Below are 21,847 nucleotides of genomic sequence, written 5' to 3'. Positions count from 1 at the left end.
GACAGCTGTATGGAAAAGCACAGAACATAAAAAAGATTCAAGACGTTTGATTGCATGATCCCCATTTTAACATACTGCAATGTGGTTGGAAAGAAAAACAGATAACAGACAAACCCAACGTTTATTTTGCAATAAAACTTGAAATTAAACAGCAACAGTGATGGCAGTACTTCTAAGTCTCGTTTAAATTCCACTGGGAATATCCTTCGATCAATACAGACCCTCAAATTTCAACTTAACACTATCAATAATGTTTGCTTAAGAATGCCCTTAGCAAGTTTAGTCACAATTGGATAAGTGGTTCATCAGAAATATGTAAAACTTTCAAGTTTGTTGGGGTGCACAATAAAATAAAGTACAAGCTATTGGAATAAACAGGTTAGTTTCTGCCCCACTTATAACAAGAACATTTGTTTAAGGTTACAAATAAAATTATTTGCATATGCTGGCAAAGAGGTGAATGGTGAATAAAATCTTGGCTTTTTTATGTTCTCTTTTCTGTTAATAAAGATCATTGGAAATGCAGAACAAGCATTTGATGTCATGAATTTGCAATTTGTATTGAGTCAAATCTTATCCTGTCCCCATGACCAGCAGCTCCTCAGCTGCCAAGTATTGTGGAATGTTCTTCTGTTACAACAGCTTTTTGTTATCTTACACTATAGAAACACTCCCACACATATGAATAAGTAAACGTTTCCTTTTATCTGCCTGATTTATACATTCAGTTTGCATCATAAGATCACATGCTTCTCTTGAAAGAGCATGTAGGGTAGGCTGGGGCAAGACGCCCAGTTGAGGTAAAAAGCCCATGAAAAAAAAATCTCCCTATGTGCACGTATAGAGTTTAGTAACAAATTGTATTAGCAGATACCATCGCACCATTGCGGCAACACAGGTAAGAGTACGTTTCCAGTAAAGCTTTTTTTATTTTCACCCCATAATTACAACGTCTGTGACATCCTTTTTTTCTCTTGTAATTGTTAATGATAAAGGCTAAGCAGAGGATGCCACTGTTATTAATAATTAAGTCATTTGTGATTAACGTGATGGTAGTATTTCAGTGATAACTTAACTACTTAATGCATTTGGGAAATGTTTCTTCTATAGCTCAAATGGGGCAAAACACCCATATAGCACAAAGGGCAAAACACCTACTGTGAGCATTTTGCCCCTTCATAGAAAACATTGATTTTTGCTGCATTAAAGGCAATAGTGGAGGGGGTCCCACATATTGGACAGCAATAATTTTGGCAACAACGCTCATACTTTGAGCTGGCATAGAGACAGGCATGTTTCAGAACCAAGGACAGTAAAGCTAGGTCAGCAACAACCAATATTATCAAAAGAGCTTGAAATAACAATACATGATCACATCCAGTACATGGAAAGCATTTGTATGGGTTCTGTACTTTAGATGTACGATGGTTGGAATTTGAAGTAGCTGAAAATTTTGGAGTGAAACATCCCTTTAATGAAGACACCAGAATGACTTGCAAAGACTGGCTCTCTGGCTTCTTTTCTCATCATCAAGATCTAAGCAACCCATCTAGTAAGAACCTCATTGCCATGCCATCTGGAAGCGGTCTCTTTCCCCAACCCCCAAACTGTCTGCTGCTCGGGCAAGAGAAAGAAAATCAGAGTTTGCGTCCCTGTTGCCATCTTCACCGTACAAACAAATACTGAACAGAAAGAAACTGTCAAGAAAGGGAAAAAGATACAATTGATGAGTGCCCAAAACAACGAAAACAAACAAACCAAAGTTAAAGCAGCTTCCCACGAAAAAAATCAAAGGGCGAAAACAACCTAAGAGGCAAGGCAAAGAAGGTAGCAAAGTCAAAGAAAACAAGCAGCGATTCTGAAGACCAGGAGTGGCCTTGCCTAATATGTGGAGAACCCTTTGTGCACAGTAAGTCACGGGAAGTTTGGCTACTGTGCCAACAGTGCCAGCAATGGGCACATGAGAAGTGCACCCCAAGCATGCCTTATTTTTGGTGTCCAGAATGCAAGACAGATTTGTCATCATCTGAGGATTAATTGAGCATAATTAGGCATCAGTTCTTTCTATATTGTTTTTGTTCTTGTTATTGTTCTTGAAGTGCTTTAGCACTCAATAAAAAAAAAAAAAAGTTTATTTCATAGCAGTTTGTGTGTATGTGAGTGTTATTGTGTGTACTTGTATGAGGATACAAAATAATTCCTTTAGATTTGAAAAATAAATTGAATATTCAAACTTAACCTTAAAGCAAAGACAGGGGCAAAATGCCTACATGGGTCATTTACCCCATTAAAGTGGCAAAACGCCCCCTTATGAAAAAAAATTGTCATTTGCATCAAAAGACAACATTTGACAACTAAAATGTTATACATTAAGATAGACAATTATTCCCACTATTACTGTGACCTCTTGTATTTCTGTTATACATAACTAACACATTGCTATGGCAAATCTTCCTTAAGGGGGGCTTCTTGCCCCACCCTACCCTATATCTTGCATTTATTCCTGATTAAATTTATCTCACACACACACAGACACACACACACACATATACAGTGAATCTTGATTCTTGGTGTTCTTTATCATTCACAGGCAAATTTGGAAATCTTGCAAAACATTAAACTCTGCCTTGAACTCTACGAAAGCACTGAGAACTTTTCCTGCATGCATGAAGGGGGCCAAGTAAATAAGGTTACACAAAGTTAGCCCTCATTTTCAGGGTTTACTTCTTTACTTTCCTTGGGGGTGGGGTGAAGTAGTGGGTTGTTTTATACATGCTCAGATATGCATTAGATAAAGAAGATAATTTTTGCTTATAAATAATAAATACAAATCCCTATCTTTAAACAAAAAGTAATCTAAAACTAAACAATTTTAAAATGAAAGTAGACAAGCACTAAAGACAACCATTTCTTTGCTTTAACAGTTAAAGAAAGAAAGTCAAAATGCCGAGTCATTGCTCTGAGTAGATCTATAGAGGAGTTCCACTCATTTCATTTCTGACCATGAAGCTTGTTTTTTAGACACATAAATGACCATGCGTTGTCTATTATTTACTTCTATTCTTCATGGTTCTGCATTTTATAGCTTTTCCAAATAATTAATTTAGATATACACTGACTATGAAGTTTAATGAAGCCTATCTTTCCTTTAATAAAAGAAACAGCATAGATTTTAGAAGTACATTTCATACGATTTATGGTAATCATTTTAACAAGAAGTAAGAAAGGATGTTTGACAGTTTGACCTGTGATAGCTGTGCCCTTCTGTGTAACCTGGATGGTATTCAGGGATTTTGTATTGATTCCAGGATTATCAGAGTTTGTTAGAAGGTTTATTGGGAAGCACCAATGCACCATTAACATACATGGCACTTTTTTTGTCCCCTATACCACAGTAAAAGGATAGGAAAAACTATATTGAAAGCACAGGCAAGCAGACCAGGTAAATCCCAGATACTCTGGTAAAGCATTATTGTATTACTGTGCAACTTTACAGAGTGCAAGAACTTTTATAGAAAACCAACAGATGCTTCTTCAGGATTACTGTCAAACAATCTTTCAGTGAGATTAGACTGGTTGCATGGAAACATGAAATGAGCCCTTAGAACAGTTGCTTTGCTCATATCTCAATCATGTATTTATTTTTTGTGTTGTATTTGTATTATAAATATTTTATTTGACAAAATAAAATACACTAAAGTGCTATGTTAACACATTGAACACATTGTATTTATGTGATTTGATACCAGAGCCCAAATAAATGCAGAGCTTGTCACAAAACTGTTTTGAATGAATTATTTTGAAAATAGATTCTCATAATTCCTCATACGTTTAGAATTTCCTCAGAAATCCGTGCACGATTGTCATTATGTGATAGCTTGAAACTCAAAATACAAAACTGTATAAGATCGAACCAGAACATTACATCATCATCTAATCAAGTAACGTCAACGTTTTCACAGTAAAAGAAACGTTGAAAAGGTGATTGATATTTTAATAGAATGTATTTAGTTATCAGTACTGAACAAGCACTGCAATTCTCGACTTTTCCATAAGAGGTCTCTCCTCTACTTCAAAACACTCCCAAGTTCGGGCTGGTACCGTCAGATAATTGTTTTGATGCTACTTCCTCACTGTGACGCACTCGAAAGTCCCGTGATCGTTTCGCTTATCAATATAACGCTTCAAGGACTGGATTAAACTCATGTGGAAAGAAAACTGACGACATTCATTCTATTATATTTTCTTCAAACAACCGGGAGCAAGAATTATTACAGAAAGCAAAATGCATTTCAGGCTGTGTTTGTTGAACACCATGATATTTGCGATTTTTGCTTTCACGTCAGCGGGACCGCTTCATGCACAGTGTAAAGTTGAATGGTAATATATATTGTACAGTATATTTGTTTTGTTAGTTGGGGGTTCTGTCTATATGTTATTCTGTACTATTGTGGTGTTGGGGCATTGTACTTAAGTCTTGATGGCGGCTATGCAGTTGCACTGTTTATTTAACATACTTTTCTAAACATTGTTGTGCCTTAACTATGCTCGTCTACACGGGAGCAGGTTTAAATCGAATGTGTTATGTGTTGAGTGTCGGTTGTGCAAGTTAACTGCGGATCAGATGACACGACACATTGGGTCAACTGCAACGAACTTGCAGTTAGTACCGAGCTGCGTACTACGTTGCGTAGCAGCTGGTACGCTACTATCTCGGGATCATCCCCTGCTGCGTGCTAAATTAATACCAAGTGCAACGAAAAAAGAACGGAACAAAATTAGGGACTAATTTTTTTTTAATCAAAATGAGACCTACCCCCGCAAGCACCGACAAACTTGCTTGGCGTTGTATGTAGTCTAAACATTATATATATATATATATATATATATATATATATATATATATATATATCTATATATATATATATATATAGGTACATGGATTTGTGATTATGAATTGTTCAGTTACAAAAGTTGTCAATACATTTTGGGATTTTTCACATTTGTTGCACTTAGTACGATACTATGAATCGTTGGTCTATAGAAAGGGTTAGACCAGGGCTTCTCAAACTCGATCCTGTGGCTGCTGGTTTTCATTTCAACCAAGCACTCAATTACTTAATTAGACCGTTAATTGAACTGATAATGTGCTTAATTAGACCTTTTTACATTTGGTAAGTAACTTGAACTGCAACTGTTTAAACAGCTGAAAACAAGTACAACGGTCTAATTAAGAACATTGTGAGTTCATTTAAGGGTCTAGTTAAGTAATTGAGGGCTCGGTTGAAATGAAAACCGGCAGCCACAGGGGGTCCCCAGGACAGTTTGAGAAGCCCTGCTCTAGAGGGCAGCAGCAGTTATTTATTTATATATATATATATATATATATATATATATATATATATATATATATATATATATATATATATATATATATATATATATATATATAATATATATATATATATAAACACCTATTAATTCATTAGAAAATTGGTTGTAGCCGCTACGCCAAGATGGTAATAGGGAGAAGAGGAAAATCGTCATTAAGAACCAAATGACCAGCACCACTCCCAAGCACGTGACCAAGAGACCAATTAAAAGTTTATTAGAACAAAGGGCAACTATTCAGTTTAACTGCAGTAGTTTTAATGTAGCAGCAATTGTTTCTATTCAACCACAATCAGGTGATGAGTAAAAAGACTCAGCCCTTAGCAGCAGTGCATACTACAAAACACAATCAAACCAAAATATCAAGCGTGAAACAAACACAAATCAGTAACACACAAAAAGTAATATTGTTTTCACAGTGTTGTTTGTTTTGTGCTTCTAAACAGCTGCTGTATAAGGTTAGCTCCACCATCATTTAAAATATAATCTCACAGTATACTTTTACGCTGATATGATCATTAGCCTTGTGGGTGGTATTAGTGCACCCACAGTAATATTGAGACACCCTGTATGTCTCTCCTTGCTGGTGAAACACTTCATTTCGGTACATGGTGAATGGCAATTATTCTTGCTGTCAACCCCATGATGCTGGTCAGTCAGAGACTGTGCTACTATAATGCTGACGCTTACAAAGACTTCCTCTAGATGGTGCTGAGGAACTAGGAAAGGATCCTAAATAATGCTCTTACAAGATATTTTTCCTGTTCTAGGTTCTTTGGAATCCCTTGCCATGATGTTTTCATCGCCTTGGTAACCCAGATAAAACAGTGGACCACGGCAGACAACTGCGCTCATGGAGGAGAGAAATGTCTGTACACAGTAAGTACAGTATGTTAAACAGATTGAAAGGTTTCAATCCCTGCTGTATTTGGGTTGGAAGGGTATTTTAAAAGAAAGCACATGTCTAGGGCAGGGCAACTGTAACAATAAAATGCTGCTATAATCACTAGCAATGTTGACAAGTACTTGTCAAAAAAAGTTTCAAAATGACATGGCTTTGTAATATGACACAGAAGTGCAAAGGGCTTTGACATGTGTAGAATAGTGTGGTGAATTCCCAAATAGTGCAGATAACTTTGTTTCATTTACTTTAGTTGGAGTCTTCTGATATACATTTCATAAAGGCAAAGCACACCACTCCAGTGAAGAAGTACGTTGATGACCTCACCTTCAGACTGCTTCCCTACCCGGACAATACCAATTGCCATATCGTTGTAAGTGTTTTAATTATGAATCTGTCATGTAGTTGTGGTTTTCTTGGGCAAGTAAGGATTATTTATTAAAACAACAAACCAGTGCATCCAAACAAACTATATGATCCTGCCTATATGTATTTGTTGCATCATCATGAGGGAAAAAAATGACAACACATAACACCAGACTGGAATTACAGAACAGGGAAGATTAAACCTCTCAATCATTGCCAGTTGTTGTGTTTGTTTTATTTGAATGAATTAATATCTGATGCCATGTTGGACTGTAACCATTGTTTTTATTTCTTAACACAACCTATAGTTTTATTTATAGACAACTTTAAATTACATTTCAAAGTAGCTTAATGAACCCTTAAAACAACTTTCACCCAAGGAGCCACTCTCTGTGTGTATATATATATATATATATATATATATATATATATATATATATATATATATATATATGTGTGTGTGTGTGTATGTATGTTTGATTACTTTTCCCCCTGTGTCTGTCTCATGGAATCTAGGCTTTGTCAGTTTCTGAAGCCTGGTATGCAATCTTGGATTATGGTACAAACTACTGCAACCTCTTCAACCTTGTGGAAGGTAAGAAAAATCACTCTCAACCTCTATCTGTAACATTGATCGCAGGAACATTCATTTCACTTTTGTTTGTTCTGTTTTCTTGACAGGAAGTGGCTTAAACCAATCCCCAGGATACAAAGAAGTGACCAGCGATTTCATATGCACTCAGCACTCTACAGCTAATTGCACCATTTACTGAGTTTCACTTGTGAGTGGTAAATAAACATGTGGCACATTGTATGAAGCACTTTTTAAGTAACTCAGACCTATTCACAGCCCAGTCCTTTGCCTTACAATACATCTGCATCGCACACTATTACCATTACATAAAGAGTTAGAAGTAAAAGAAATATTAGTCAGTAAGATTTCAGAAGTAATGGTATTCTTCCATGTGATCGTGGTGTGCATGATTTCTTTTAGACCCATTTTTTAAAACTGATTTGTTTAGAGGAGTATTTCCAAAAACAGGATGTTTTTTTAAGGTAGCTGCAGCACAAAGAAATCTCTCTCCCAAACCGCTGACAAAGCAATGTTCCCCTAGTCTTGTGATCAATTTATTGTTGCTGTGTTTGGTGTTACTGTGTTTTAAATGTAAAAATTATTATCTTGATGTCAGCTGTATAACCGTATATATATATATATATAGGTTATAGAGCTGACATCAAGATAATAATTATACATATGTATGATTATATATATTTAGAATTACTTCATGATAATAACAATAAATATATATGCATGCTGTGGTGTCTTGTGTTAATGGTGAAACTATATTAAAAAAAAAAAAGTGTCAGGTTACAGATTGTGTTTCTTGACTTGACCTCAGCTCTGCTAAGACCTGCTGTATCATATCATGCTCTGATGATTCTGGGTTTGTTTATTAAAGCAAGAAGGGGCTTGTCAAATATAAAACATGTTTAAATAACGTCTGTGTTTGCTTTTTATTTACTTCCAGTACACTCCAGGTTTAAGGTACAGTATTTATTTTTTTAAATTTAGTAATCACCATTTTTTTTTATTATTTACTCCTAATTTAGAATGTCCAATTATTTTTTGGCTCAGCTTACTGCTAGCACCCCTGCTCTGATTACACGCTGTCCTCCAAAGTGCATGCCGTCAGCCGCCCTCTTCTTTACACACTGCAGGCTCACCATGCAGCCACCTCAGAGCTACAGGGTCGGTGGACAACACAGCTCTGGGCAGGTTACAGGCAAGCCTGCAGGTGCTCGGCCAGACCACACAAGTCACTAGTGCGCGGTGAACCGAGGACACATTGGCTGACCTAAGCCCCCCTCCCCTCCCCACTTCAAAAGATTTAAAACCTCTTAGTGCAGAACAGACCAGCTTTGAATTGGACTTCTACTTGAATCATTAGGAATAATATCTCTCCATCTGAGTGACCAGTAAAATAAACAAGAAAAATAATAAATTCTTCTTCTAGAATGCAGAAGAGATGAGAAACACCAATGAGACTACCTGGGGTTTCATAAGACAAAAATATATGCTTCGGGCAAGCCTCATCCATCAAGGTACAGCACACTGATTATATTCTTCAATAATTCAGTTTGGTGTCAGTGTGTAGCAATGTTTATATCTAAAAAAAATTCCATTAGAGGAGGTGTGCAATCCAGACGCCTTAGACAAAAGGGAAAACAGTCCCGATTCAGAGATACAAGTCACTATTTCCCTATAGAACGAACCAGAAAGACAACACATCTATAAACATTACTTTTAGGATTGAGACTCCACCCAGGAGCTCTCATAGTGCTGAAACAACTTTCATTTGTAAGTCACTATGAAACTGTAAAAATTGAAGACCACCACCCATCTACCTAAATAGAGTGAGCTTCATTTAATCCACGATAGCTGAAGAATGCAGAATTCGAAACACTCACTAATTAATAGAAATAGTGGAACATTTTGGGGTACTATTAAAATACTTGTGCATTTTATTCAGAGATACCAAGATATTTAGTAGGGTGTGAGTGAAGAAAAATGGGCAATAAAATCTATACCACTAGGCTTGTTGTATAATTGTATGTTGTATAATTTCTGTCAGTAGTATATATATATATATATGTGTGTGTGTGTGTGTGTGTGTGTGTGTGTGTGTATATATATATATATATATATATATATATATATATATATATATACAAATACACACACACAGTATGTCACATTGTGTAGCTTTACAGATATTTAGATAACCATTTATTAAATTATGATATAACTTGGCAAGTACGCTCTTTATCATAGTACTGTATATTGAGAGTAGAGTATTTGGGTGTGTTTGAACCTGTCTGTCTATCTTCATGTAGATATATGGAGGAAACAGTATTTTTTTCATTCAGGAAATAGTGAAAAACAAAGCTTATATGATAACTTAAAGTCTGCAAAAATATACAGAAGGTTTGCCAGTCCCACACACTTTGAGAAGTTTCCGACACAGCATCTCTAAGATGCTTCCCAGTTAAAAGCAGGTTTGAATTTCCATGAAAAAAAGACACAAATGTGCTGGCATTTCTGTAACTTTCAACAACTTTTTCAGACCAGCAACAGATCAGTATTATAGGATTTCAAAACAACAGATCAGTATTATAGGATCTCAAAACAACAGATCAATATTATAGGATCTCAAAGCAACAGATCAGTATTATATGATTTAAAAGCAACAGATCAGTATTATAGGATCTCAAAGATGGTTGAGAATGCAAAGCACCAGGCAGAAAAGGCTCCAGCACTGTTAGCTTCTCAGCATTGCTTTTGCAGTATTCCTCAGATGATACATCATTGAATTTCATTTTATCTGAGAAGTCTTCTAATTTATTATAGTTTTGACCTTGTTTGAAAGTGTCTTATAGATATGCAAATGGAAGGCAAGATTGTGAACACAATTTAAAACAGCACGCAGTAGGACTTTTCAGAATTGTGCATCTCAGCACCTTGCTGTACCTCAGTGTGGGTTTCTGTTAGAGGATTCCATGCTTCCATTATCTCACGTGTTTCAGAAGCCAGAACCGGAAACAGTAAAAGAGAATTCATATAAAGAAACTTGGTGGAGAGTTCAAACAAAGTTATAATTAACCATTAAATAGGACATTACAGATTGCAGCCTTTTTTTTCATTTTTACAGTTGTATGACTGTGAAGTAAGATATGAAGTTATTGAGTATTGATCCTTTGGGACGGAATTTAAAAGTTTAGTAAAATTGAGAGAAAGATTATCAGTATTTTCAGATCTGCAACAGGCATAAAATCATTTTACATATATTTTGTGAGCTGATATTTTTGCAAGTTGGAAAATTTCAAAAGTAAATTGACTTGTCTACTGCAATACTTCATTGTTTAGTACAGCAATAATGCATTAGGGAGAAATTAAAATATGACAATCAATTTCAAGGATGTACAGTATATAGATATGTTATCTCTGACAGAATGAGGAATAAAGCAAATAAAGTAAAAATGTACTGCAAACATTGAACAACCTGTTACAGAGCGCACACGACAACAATTCCTTATATCTGAGCAGCAAGAAGTTGCTGAATACTTAGAGCAGGGCTGTGGAGGGTTTTTTAGTCCTATCATAGTTGAGATGCACAATGTACTTCTGTGAAAAAACACTGGAGATTACCTTTAGCTCTTGGGTTATTTTAATTTTGATTAAATTTGTCATAGATAAAAGGGTGCAAACACCTCTCTAAACCAATTAAACTGTTTTAGCCTCAGGAGGTGGCAAATAAGAACGCATGACAAATAAAGCGGAGTGGAGAGTGGTAATCAGCAGGTCGGTATTGAACAATATTGAAAACTGCAACAATAACATCTAATAAATCATTCTGAAAGGTACATTGGATATAGGCTTTCAAGGACAACCAGGGCTTACTCTCTTGAACCACGAGAGAACACGTTGCTTTTTTACAATCCAACTTTTACAACACTGGCCTTGGAAGACATTGCAATAACCTTTTAACTGTTATATTGCTCTGATTATTTGAAACTTTATTTTCTTTTCTTAGTGCTTTATTGGTTATCACAGAACTTAGATGGCTAGTTTCACTGATGCCAATTTTCCAGAATCTTGGGTGCTTTGAAACCAGCCAAGACAGCTTGGAAGAGAACGCCTTGGAAGTGAATTTTGTCAATCAGTAGGAGAGGTGTGGGTTTTCCAGGCTTGCTTTGCCAATGCGCTTTGCCATGACCTTTACGACAGGACATTGTTTGAGTTCATCTTCCCCCTCCTCTGATCTCTCTATCTCCATTCCTTTGGAATCTGCACATGCTCTCTCACCCTACTCCTCAGCCAAGAACCTTGGAGTAACCCTGGACCCCTGCCTCTCCTACTCCCAGCACATCTTCACTCTAGCACACACCTGCCAATTCTTCCTGAGCAACATACGAAGAATCTGACCCTTCCTCACCAACTACTCCTTGCAACTCCTCGTCCAGGCCCTGCTACTCTCCTGCCTAGACTACTGCAACTCTCTCATGGCCGCCCTTCCTGAGTCCACCACCCATCCGCTCCAGCTCATCCAAAACTCCGCTGCTTGCCTGGTGTTCTCTCTGCTTCACTTCTCCTATGCTACTCCACTGCTCCGCTCACTCCACTGGCTCTCGATCACCACTCACATCTTGTTCAAGACTCTTGTACTTGCCTACCAGTGCCTTGACCAGACTGCACCCAGCTACCTCCAGACCCTCATCTCTCCCTACACCCCCACCCACCCTCTCCGCTCGAAGACTGGCTGTACCCCCTTCACTGTATTCAATCCTGCACTTAACCCAATCTGTAGTATTTTGTATTTCACTTGGACTCGTATCTAACCCTGATGTAACTATCAACACTGTTATCTGCTCTTGAACTGCCCTCATAATTATATTAATTAATGATATGTTTTTTTTGTATACAACTGTTAGTCGCCTTGGGTAGGGGCGTCTGCCAAGAAATAAATAACAATAAATAATAATAATAATAAATAATAATAATAATAATAATAATAATAATAATAATAATAATAATAATAATAATTTAGACCAAAAGGGCTTTTGTAATGATGAGAATGCTCAACAAAGTTGAATGTTTCATCCTATAGCTTAAGAAAATCCCATTTACCTGAACGCCATAGATGTTTATTATCTAACAAACAAGAGAGCTTTAAGAACTCAAAGATACATTTCTCAAAAATTCTTACCATATGTGTGCCTGCAGGGCTACAGGCTCAAAAATAAAACGCAGGGGAAGATGCATGCATTCTCTCAATCTTTTCAGATGTACCAGATGTTGTTTTTGCTCCCTGATAAAAAAGAAAAATATGCCAATGGTTCTGGTGTAAGTCGGAACTTCTATTTTTATCAAGCCTCATTCACTTGACATGCAAAGCATATGAGAAATGACAAGCATTTTGGCTAATGTCTTTATAAGTATAACAAGATGTGAAGCACAGAGATTATACGGTAAAGCTAACAAAATAACTTGGCATGTGTAATTGATGTGTTTTGACTGGAAGTTATTCCCAATGTCTTCTTTCTTGAGGAAGAATGGGTCTTCTATTTCTCATGGCTCTATTTTCTGAACTTGGTTTGACAAATGTGGATACAAGTGAAAAAAATACAAACAGTATGTAATCTCATGACATGTCCAAAAAGTAATTAAGTATATGGATTCTCTCCCTCTAGCGGGGGTGGAGACAGAGGCAGCTCCTGCTGCTCTGTTCCTGGTGGTGGTGGAGACAGAGGCATTTCCTGCTCCTCTTCTCCAGGTGGTGAGGGTGGTGAAGGAAGTGGCGGTGCAGCCAGCAGGTCTCTTCCTTCTGCTGGTGGAGGTGGGACCAGCAGACTCTCTCTCTCTCTGCTGGTAGGAGTAAAGCCAGCAGACATGCGTCCTCGACTGGCGGAGGCAGAGACAGCTCCTGCTCCTCTCCTCTCCTCGTGCTGGGAGTGATAATGATAGCTGTGATGGGAGTGAAGGCGGCAGGGGCACCTCCCCTTCTGCCAGCAAAGGCGGCAGGGGCTCCTACCCTTCTGGCAGCGAATGCGGCAGGGGTTCCTCCCCTTCTGGCTGCAGTGGGGAAAGCAACAGGCATTCTCCCACTGCTGGTGGAGGTGGGAGCGGCACGTAGTCCTCCCACAGTGGTGGAGGTGGAACCAGCAGGCACTCTCCCTCTGCTGGTGGAGGTGGGAGTGGCATATAATCCTCCCATGGAGGTGGAGGTGGAACCAGCAGGTATTCTCCCTCTGCTGGTAGAGGTGGGAGAGACAAGCAGTCCTCCCATGGCGGTGGAGGTGGAACCAGCAGGTATTCTTCCTCTGCTAGTGGAGGTGGGATTGACACGTAGTCCTCCCATAGAGGTGGAGGTGGAACCAGCAGGTATTCTCCCTCTGTTGGTTGAGGTGGGAGTGACAAACAGTCCTCCCATGGCTGTGGAGGTGGAACCAATAGGGATTCTCCCTCTGCTGGCGGGTACCTGGGATGTGGACGTTTGGCATTCCCCCTCTTGGGCTGTGGACGCACTGACTCCCCCCTCTTGGGCTGTGGACGCACCGACTCCCCCCTCTTGGGTTATAGACACACCGACAGCCTCCCTCTTGGGCTGTGGACATTCGGACTCCTCCCACTCAGGCGCGGGACGTTTGGGCTCGTCCCACTCAGGCGCAGAATGTTTGGGCTCCTTCCACTCCAGATCTGTGTCCTGGAAGACCTCCAGGCAGTGGTGCTCCTCATGCCAGTAGCGCATACCATTAGTGCACCACTCTTCCTCCCACACCTTCCTTCCTTTCTGCCTCCTTCTTTCACATCTCTCCTACTCCACACGTAATAATACAATTTAAAAAAAAACCCTGAAAAATCTGCAGTACCCTTATCTGAAGTACTTCTTCTACCCTGAGTCCAGGAGACGCTGCTAATCCCACGCTGGACACCATGTGTGACAGGAAATGGAATAGCGGTGACGTCAGGCCAGAAGGAGGAACAACAACAGACAGGTAGGTAACTGAAGTTCAGAAAGAGACGCAGCATGCCATTTATTAAAGGCAACAAAAATAAATCAAATATTTGAACAAAAATAAACACTGCTCACAGAGTGAAAATAAAAGATTTAAACAAAATAATCCCGAACACAAAAATACAAATACAATCCAGATCAGGCTAGGCAAATCGCCCTCCCTGTTCCTAGATGTTTTAAATATCTCTTTTCTCTCTCGCTTTCCTCAGTACACCCACCCAGAACTGAGAGTGCTGCAGGTTTATATACTGTCGTCGAGGGGTTTAACTAGTTAGTAATTATTCTATTACCTCTCTGCCACAATCTGCATGAGTTTATTTAATTACTCCTGGAGGAGGACAAGCTGCTACCTCGCCTCTGCCAGAACACACTTAAACAAAAACAACAAAACAAAACGTGGTGCTTTGCCGTCATATATAAATAAACACAATAAATAAATCATAATACAGACAAAATAACAAGGTACAAGGGCGGAGGGGGAAACCCCGTTCTAAAATAAATACTGTACAGGACTGCTCGCCCTGTTACAAGCCATAATAACCTTCAATTAAAATAATATTTTCTAATTAAATAAATAAATAAATACAATAACAACAAAGCTATTTGTGTACGGTTGGTGTTTCCATTTCTGAGAGCCCTGTAAAGAAGCTACAAGTATACTATACATAGAATATGTTCTAAAACCTCACTTCAGATTTGAAGACTCTGAGAAAGACAAATTAAACGTTGATGTTTTCAAAATCAACTGCTGGTTTATCTTGTCCTCTGCCCTTAAAGTGATAAAACTGAAGCTCATTTATAACTCCAAAAATATTCCAGAAATTATAAGGTAAAGCTAACTGAAGAAGACAAACATTCATCAGAATACTAAATGTATTAGCTTAACAATTACAGCTTCACTTAGCAACCATATGGTAGTTTCAAAGTCATTAGAAAGTTATGGAAAATGGAGCACATTGCTAAAACACCCCAAGGATTAGTAATAATAGTGGTTGAGCACAGAAACTATGCATGATCATCATTTTAGCATTTTACAAATGTTGCCCTTTATTATTGATGTATTTGTCATCTAAAACATGGAAAGGTAATGTTATAATTTTCTTCTACATTGTTCTGCAACGATCATATTAACACACATTATAATGAATAGTAAGGGCCAGAGCAGTAAGGAGACATGTAATCAAATTTTAATTTGAAGCATTTAATAGGAATATCTTCCCAAGGTCTCATTTAGCAAACACATTCATTGTAGGGGGAGAAATAATTATATGCAAATATTAATGCAAGCAAAAAAAAAGATATTGATTAATAATGGTCACACTTTTTTTTTTTTTTAAATTTGTCTAACCAGTCATATTAAAATGACAAATAACTGGAATTTCTTCACAGAGGAACAGAGCAAGCCTTCCAGTCGAAAACACATTAGGGGCCAACTGTGTCCATTTGTTATCCTTTGTCAGGAAAACACAGGACTTAATGAAATGAATGAAAGGACACTGATTGTGGATTGTGACACTAAACCTCCATTTAAAGCAAAACCCTGATAAGCAGATTGGGAAAGTTAGCTTCTGTTCCTATGGTCATTGAGAGCAGGGGGATTTTGAAGTGAGCAACTAATAATGTAATGAGAATTGCTGCCAGGAGAATTGCTGAAGTGAACTATTTGCCATACAGGGTTACAGTGCAAACTGTCCCTTGTCACAGTAAATAAATACTCTTCAATTTCTGAAAGCAAACACAATTTCGAGGAAAAGATATAGAGCACTCTTTCATTCGCTTGTTTATCTGATAAAATTGCTTCCATGCTGCCAATAGCATGCATGGCACTTGGACTGTGAGTCAGGCCGATTAGCTGTGCTTGTTATATGCATACTCTCAACCCCTGCAGAAAATGTTGTGTTGTAAATCACAACCAAAGTGATTGAACCAAAGTTAGGACAAAGAGCAAACGCTGTGTGTCAACATAGTCGTCTCCTGTTGCCTGTAATTCAAATGTGTTATTGTCTGAAACATTAACTTAGCTATGTAGTAGATCAACTCATGGGAACACTTAACACTAACAGGATACGATAATGATCTACGCGCATCTTTAAATGCTGCCAATAAATGAGGCTTTCCATGAAAAACATGCGTGTGCTGGCTCACAACAACTGTCCTTTCTAAAACCACACAGATAAAAGAAACCATAAACTTTCATATCCAAAGCGTTGCATTAATAAATCAAGCAGCAGCGTTAACCCAGAAATAATTACACTTATAACTGTTTGCATGGATGTTTAATGTGTGTCTTTTTTATGGAAGCTATGTTGTGTTTCTGAAAGGAGGAGCCACCTCTAATCACACACGCAATCGCAATTTTCCTATAAAGAACCCCTTGCCCATGCCTCCTTGACATTTCTTTATATGGTCCTCCTCCCCACCTGCCTCCACCTTACAACGTTTTTTCTTCAGGGTGCCTCTTGCAGCCTACTTACTATAGCTGTCATAAATGACATCATCACAGTTCAGCCAGCTCACGAGAAGGGGTAACATCACCCAGAATTCCACTTGCCCTGCCTCTGGAAAATAGTTGTCATACTCATACATCACAGTTCAGCAGTTCAGCCAGCAAATAGGGTGGGGGGAGTAACGTCACTCAGAGTGCCGTTGGTCCTACCGCTGGCTTGACTGTCATTAATCAATAACCATTACATAACAATCAGCCAGTACACAGGGCAGGGGAACGTGGCACAGAGCGCCACTTGTCCTGCTCTCTGGCAATTGCCATCATCAAGCAATAATTATTCATCTCAGTCTCCCAGAGCACGGGCAGCTCTAGAGCTCAATGGACAAGACCACGGGCCAAAAAAAGTATATTACGTCTCTTGGTCCTACTGTTAAACGCCATAAAGATTTGGTCAAATCAATCTTTGGTGGATGTCTACTTTCTGAATTAAGGCAAATACATGTGTCTGGATCTATTAACTTGTTTTTTTTTTTTTCTGTGTATGTTGCCTTTAACCCTCAGAGATTGTAAACAGCCTCTTCTCTTGAAGGTCCAACCACTTCTTCAAGACACCTGATATTTTTTAATGTAAATTTGCTCCCTTTCTTTTAATTTCAAAAGAATACAAGCTTTGATATTTCTAACTCAAATGTGATGTGCTGTTTTGCAAAGTAAAGTTTATGCTCTTTACATACATAGGACTTATTTTATTTTATTCCAGCCTTATTATCAGAGATCCATTCAGCATGTTAAAATGTTTTTAAAATACCAGCCCCTGTTCGCTTTTAACCTTATATATGTTTTTATTAAAAAATATTCTTTTGTGATCTGCCATCATCAACATGAGAGGAGTGGAAGACGTATTTAGATGGACAGGATCCTTAGCCAAGGAGAGAGCCCTCATACCTTAAGAGATTTTAAGAGACATTATTATGGGCTCTTGTTTTGTTTCTGACATTCATCTTTTGGCTCTGATTGGGACCCAACTGGCTCAGTTAACATACAAGTGTAATGATTTTGGCAACAAGGCATAATACCACCCTGCATCAGGAAATGGAATGTTTTAACAATGCATTTTCAGGCTAGTGAAATAGTCATTTTAATTGATGCACTATATGCAACCCTGTTAAAAGTCACATTATTTACATGTTAGAGAGCATTTGAAACAAAAAGCAGCCACAAAATATCAAACAGTTCTGTTCCCTTGAAGATTTTAATTAAGATTTGCCATATTATACTTGAAATACTGCCTCTGCTGTCTCATTATGCATGATTGTGCTTGCGTCGTGTCAACCACTCATTACAAACCTGGAGTGCTTAAACCCCCTCACATGTTAAGATTATGATTTAATACAAACTGAATGTGGAATTGAGGACCCTGACCATTCAGGGTGGTCAGGTGGTGGTGTAGCTGAATCCCAGAAGCTTTCCCTTCAAATTTAAATACAATGTAACCTGGCGCAAACTGGCAACCCCGTGCACTGCAAGTGAGCGTCGTTACCACAGTGCAAAAGGTCTGTGGTATTAGAGCTTTTAACCTCATCTCATCTCACTGACCGGGGACAGAATCTGTAACAGCAGTGTCTCCATCAACACTGCCCGCTGCATATGCATGTATTCACACATTCTGACATGCATACATACATATTATTTTAGATGTAATACCTCAATAGAAATAAATTTGCATTAGTGCATTAGTCTTAAAGGTCTGGTTTGAAATGCTTTAATGATCTAAATGCTTTAGTTAAGAAACGCACTTCAATAGACCCCCATAGTTGTGGGCTAATTAAAAGTTCCTCCAGCCTGTTTTTTTTTATTATTATTATTATTCTTAACCAGAAAACCAGAAACTTCATACAGTATGGGGGAGGCTAAAATGTGTAACTCACAGTCAAATCAAAATGCCATGCATACTGTATACATTTCAAGTACATATTTGCACAATTCTAAAATGTAACCAGTAAACTGTTTGTTTAATAATATGGAAAGAGATCAACTATCTTTGGTAAAAACCTCCTCAATCTCCTCCAGTTAAACACAATTATTACTCCAGACTCTGGTGCAGGCAGGCACAACAATCCCTCAGCTGGCTCGCTCATCCATTTCCCCAGCCCTGTCTAGTGTTATCAGTCACAGAGGATCGTGATCCAGAATATTCTTACATGAGGAAAACAATGGAATTAAGCTATGTGCTCCAGAAGATTACTTTTTTATATGCCGGCAGTGGTGGGTACAGAAGCTGAGGTGAAGATTTTCAGGAAAATGTATTGCTCCTGCCATCCAGCTGTCTTTTAACACTTTGTCACTTATAAGTGATGATAAAACTGCAACAGTGAGGATCAGTTTTAATTTGATAGGTCATCACTTGTGCTGAGGGTCACCCTCCACATCTTATTGCTTCAGTTACCCAGAGAATTTCTCTCAACCATGTCGATCCAAGGGACTTTTTCGACCTGAAAAAAGAACCAAGGACCACGGGTTACAAATGGAGATTAAACAAAGGGGCATTCAGAACAGAAAATAGGAGGCACTTTTTTACACAGAGAATCTTGAGAGTCTGGAATCAACTCCCCAGTAATGTTATTGAAGCTGTCACCCTGGGATCCTTCAAAAAGCTGCTTGATGAGATTCTGGGATCAATAAGCTACTAACAACCAAACGAGCAAGATGGGCCGAATGGCCTCCTCTCATTTCTAAACTTTCTTATGTTCTTCTTATGTTCTTATTACGTATAGGAGCACAGTCCAATGGAAGGAACACAAGCAAGAACATGTCAAAGTTCCTTCACTTAGTTCTGACTACTTAATTGTCTGTGCCCATTGACTTCTTAGGTATTCTGTACTTTCTACTGTGCTGAAACTGTGGCTTATTTTAACATTAAATGATAGATCTAAATCTCAAAAAGAAGCTTATTACATTTAGATTTGGGTCAGCAGACGCATTCAGATTTCTCAATCAGAATAAACCAATATGGTCTGTAAATAATCTATAAATCATATATCATATATTGTTCTTGTTGAGAATATATCACACACCAAATCAGCAGTGTATGAGCCAGTAAAGCACACGTGATTGGTTTCTATTATAACCAGCATTATGCATACAGTATAATAGCAGTGTTTAATTGAATTACCATGTGCTCTGTGTACTGAACATGTGTGCTAGTGGCCTTGCTAATGGAACTCTATGTTTTATCAAGGAACCAATAGGTGATGCTTGACTTCATGAAACACTCAAAGTCTGGGTTGAGGCATCAATCCTGTTCACATTCAGGGGATGTGCTGGACTGGAAGATACTCCTAGCCACAGATGGTGACATATTACAGTCCCATAGATAATATTAAGTTAGGCAGCCACTGTGAATGGCAGGGTCAGCTCTGCCCCACATACTGTCCCAAACAATTTGTCTTTAATTATAAATAAATGCAGAACATACTTTTCTAATCGTAGTATCCAATCCATATACATATTATTGGTGTATAGTCATTATTATGGTCTCTGTTGTTTTTGAGTGTATTATTATTATAGCTACACTACAGTTTTGACAGAGATGGGAATTATGCAACTTCTGCTTCGACTATCCTGCCCACGGATATGAAACCACTTAGCTTCCCTGCAAGCCTGCAGCTATGTTTGCACCAACTGGGTAGTTGTTTTTACCACCACGAATAAACATTCCCAGATCACAATTAACATTCCCAGTTCTTTAAAAGCACGAATCAGGGGTAGGATATAAGAGCATTTCCAAGGCACTGAATATCCCCCGGAGCACAGCAAAGTCCATTATTAAGAAATGGAGAGAATATGGCACAACTGTGAATCTGTCTAGGCCGTCCTCAAAAACTGAGTATCTGGGCGAGAAGGGCACTAGTCAAGGAGGCCACCAAGAGGCCTATGACAACTCTAAAGGAGTTACAGTCTTCCACGGCTGAGCTGGGTACAGTGTCCAGATGTGCAAAGCTGGTAGAGACTTATGCAAATAAACTCATGGCTGTAATTGCTGCCAAAGGTGCCTATACTGAATATTGACTTGGGGGGGTGAATACTTATGCAATCAATTATTTTCTGTTTTGTATTTGTAATTAATTTAGAACAATTTGTAGATTTTATTTTTCACTTTGACATTATGGACTTTTTTTGTGTTGATCAGTGGCAAAAACTCCTAATTAAATCCATTTTGATTCCATGTTGTAACATAATAAAATGTGGAAAAATCCAAGGAGGATGAATACTTTTGAGAGCCACTGTAGCGCATAGTTTGCTGTATTTCAAGGTGCAATTAACTGACATACCATACGTTCTCTTAAGATATAGGTATGTTTGGTAACAAAATGTCTAATGTCTTCCAGAGGAATATCCTATCACAGTAGAAGCTCCCAGACAAATGTTTTTCTTGCTAATGGCACTCTGACTGATTAGGTGTTTTTCAATCATGTGGTAAATATTATCTCCTACCAAAAAACCACAACAGTTTATTTTATAGTCAACAGGTCAATAGATTTTGATACAGATGTGGTTCTAAGTGTTTACAGTAATAAATGGACCAGCTGAAGCACAGACCCCTTTTTTTTCTTATCCAGACACTCTAACAAATGTATAGATTTATGCAGCTTCTGTTAAGCCTGAGTTTCAAATTGGTGTACAGTGAAAGATGAATGTATGACATTTATTGGAGCTGCGGGATTCACAGAGATGTCAGCGATTGGCCTGTGCTGAGGCTTGGTTTGAAGGTTATGTGAAGTCTTTGTCATTAAAAGTCAGCACCGCTGACAAGATATATTCTCCATGGGGTTTGTTTGAACTCCAGTGGATAAACAAAAAAGGCAAGAAGAGATATTAGATATGGAGTAAAGCCCTTTCATCTCTTTACTATAATACATTGCACTTTATCATACCGTGCCATCAGCATTAGCAGTTCTGGGTCATTGAGTATCGCAACAGTGTATTGAATCTGTATATTGCTTTAAAATCACAAGTTAACAGTTATGGATTGTTAAAATGTTAAACTTATGTTAAGACAATGTAGTTGTCTTCCTATTTTATACACTCTTCCTTGGGGAACCTGAAACATGTCGTATGTGAATTTTACCAACAGTTGCTGTAAAAGGATACCACAGAGAAATTTCACAT

At 38.1% G+C, this 21,847-nt stretch overlaps 1 protein-coding gene across 1 annotated transcript; it reads left to right on the top strand.

Annotated features, from left to right (window-relative positions):
* Positions 1-4,106: 4,106 nt before the first annotated feature.
* Positions 4,107-8,157, top strand: LOC121312700. Its single transcript, XM_041244391.1, has 5 exons — positions 4,107-4,380; positions 6,162-6,270; positions 6,546-6,665; positions 7,175-7,253; positions 7,340-8,157. Exons 1-5 carry the CDS (start codon positions 4,286-4,288, stop codon positions 7,429-7,431), a joined length of 495 nt encoding a protein of 164 aa, XP_041100325.1. The 5' UTR covers positions 4,107-4,285; the 3' UTR covers positions 7,432-8,157.
* The last annotated feature ends 13,690 nt before the right edge of the window (positions 8,158-21,847 follow it).

Source organism: Polyodon spathula, chromosome 3 (genome assembly GCF_017654505.1).
Source record: "Polyodon spathula isolate WHYD16114869_AA chromosome 3, ASM1765450v1, whole genome shotgun sequence".
NCBI lineage: Eukaryota > Metazoa > Chordata > Actinopteri > Acipenseriformes > Polyodontidae > Polyodon > Polyodon spathula.
Note: the sequence above shows the minus strand (reverse complement) of the source record. Positions and strands in the feature narration are given on the sequence as shown.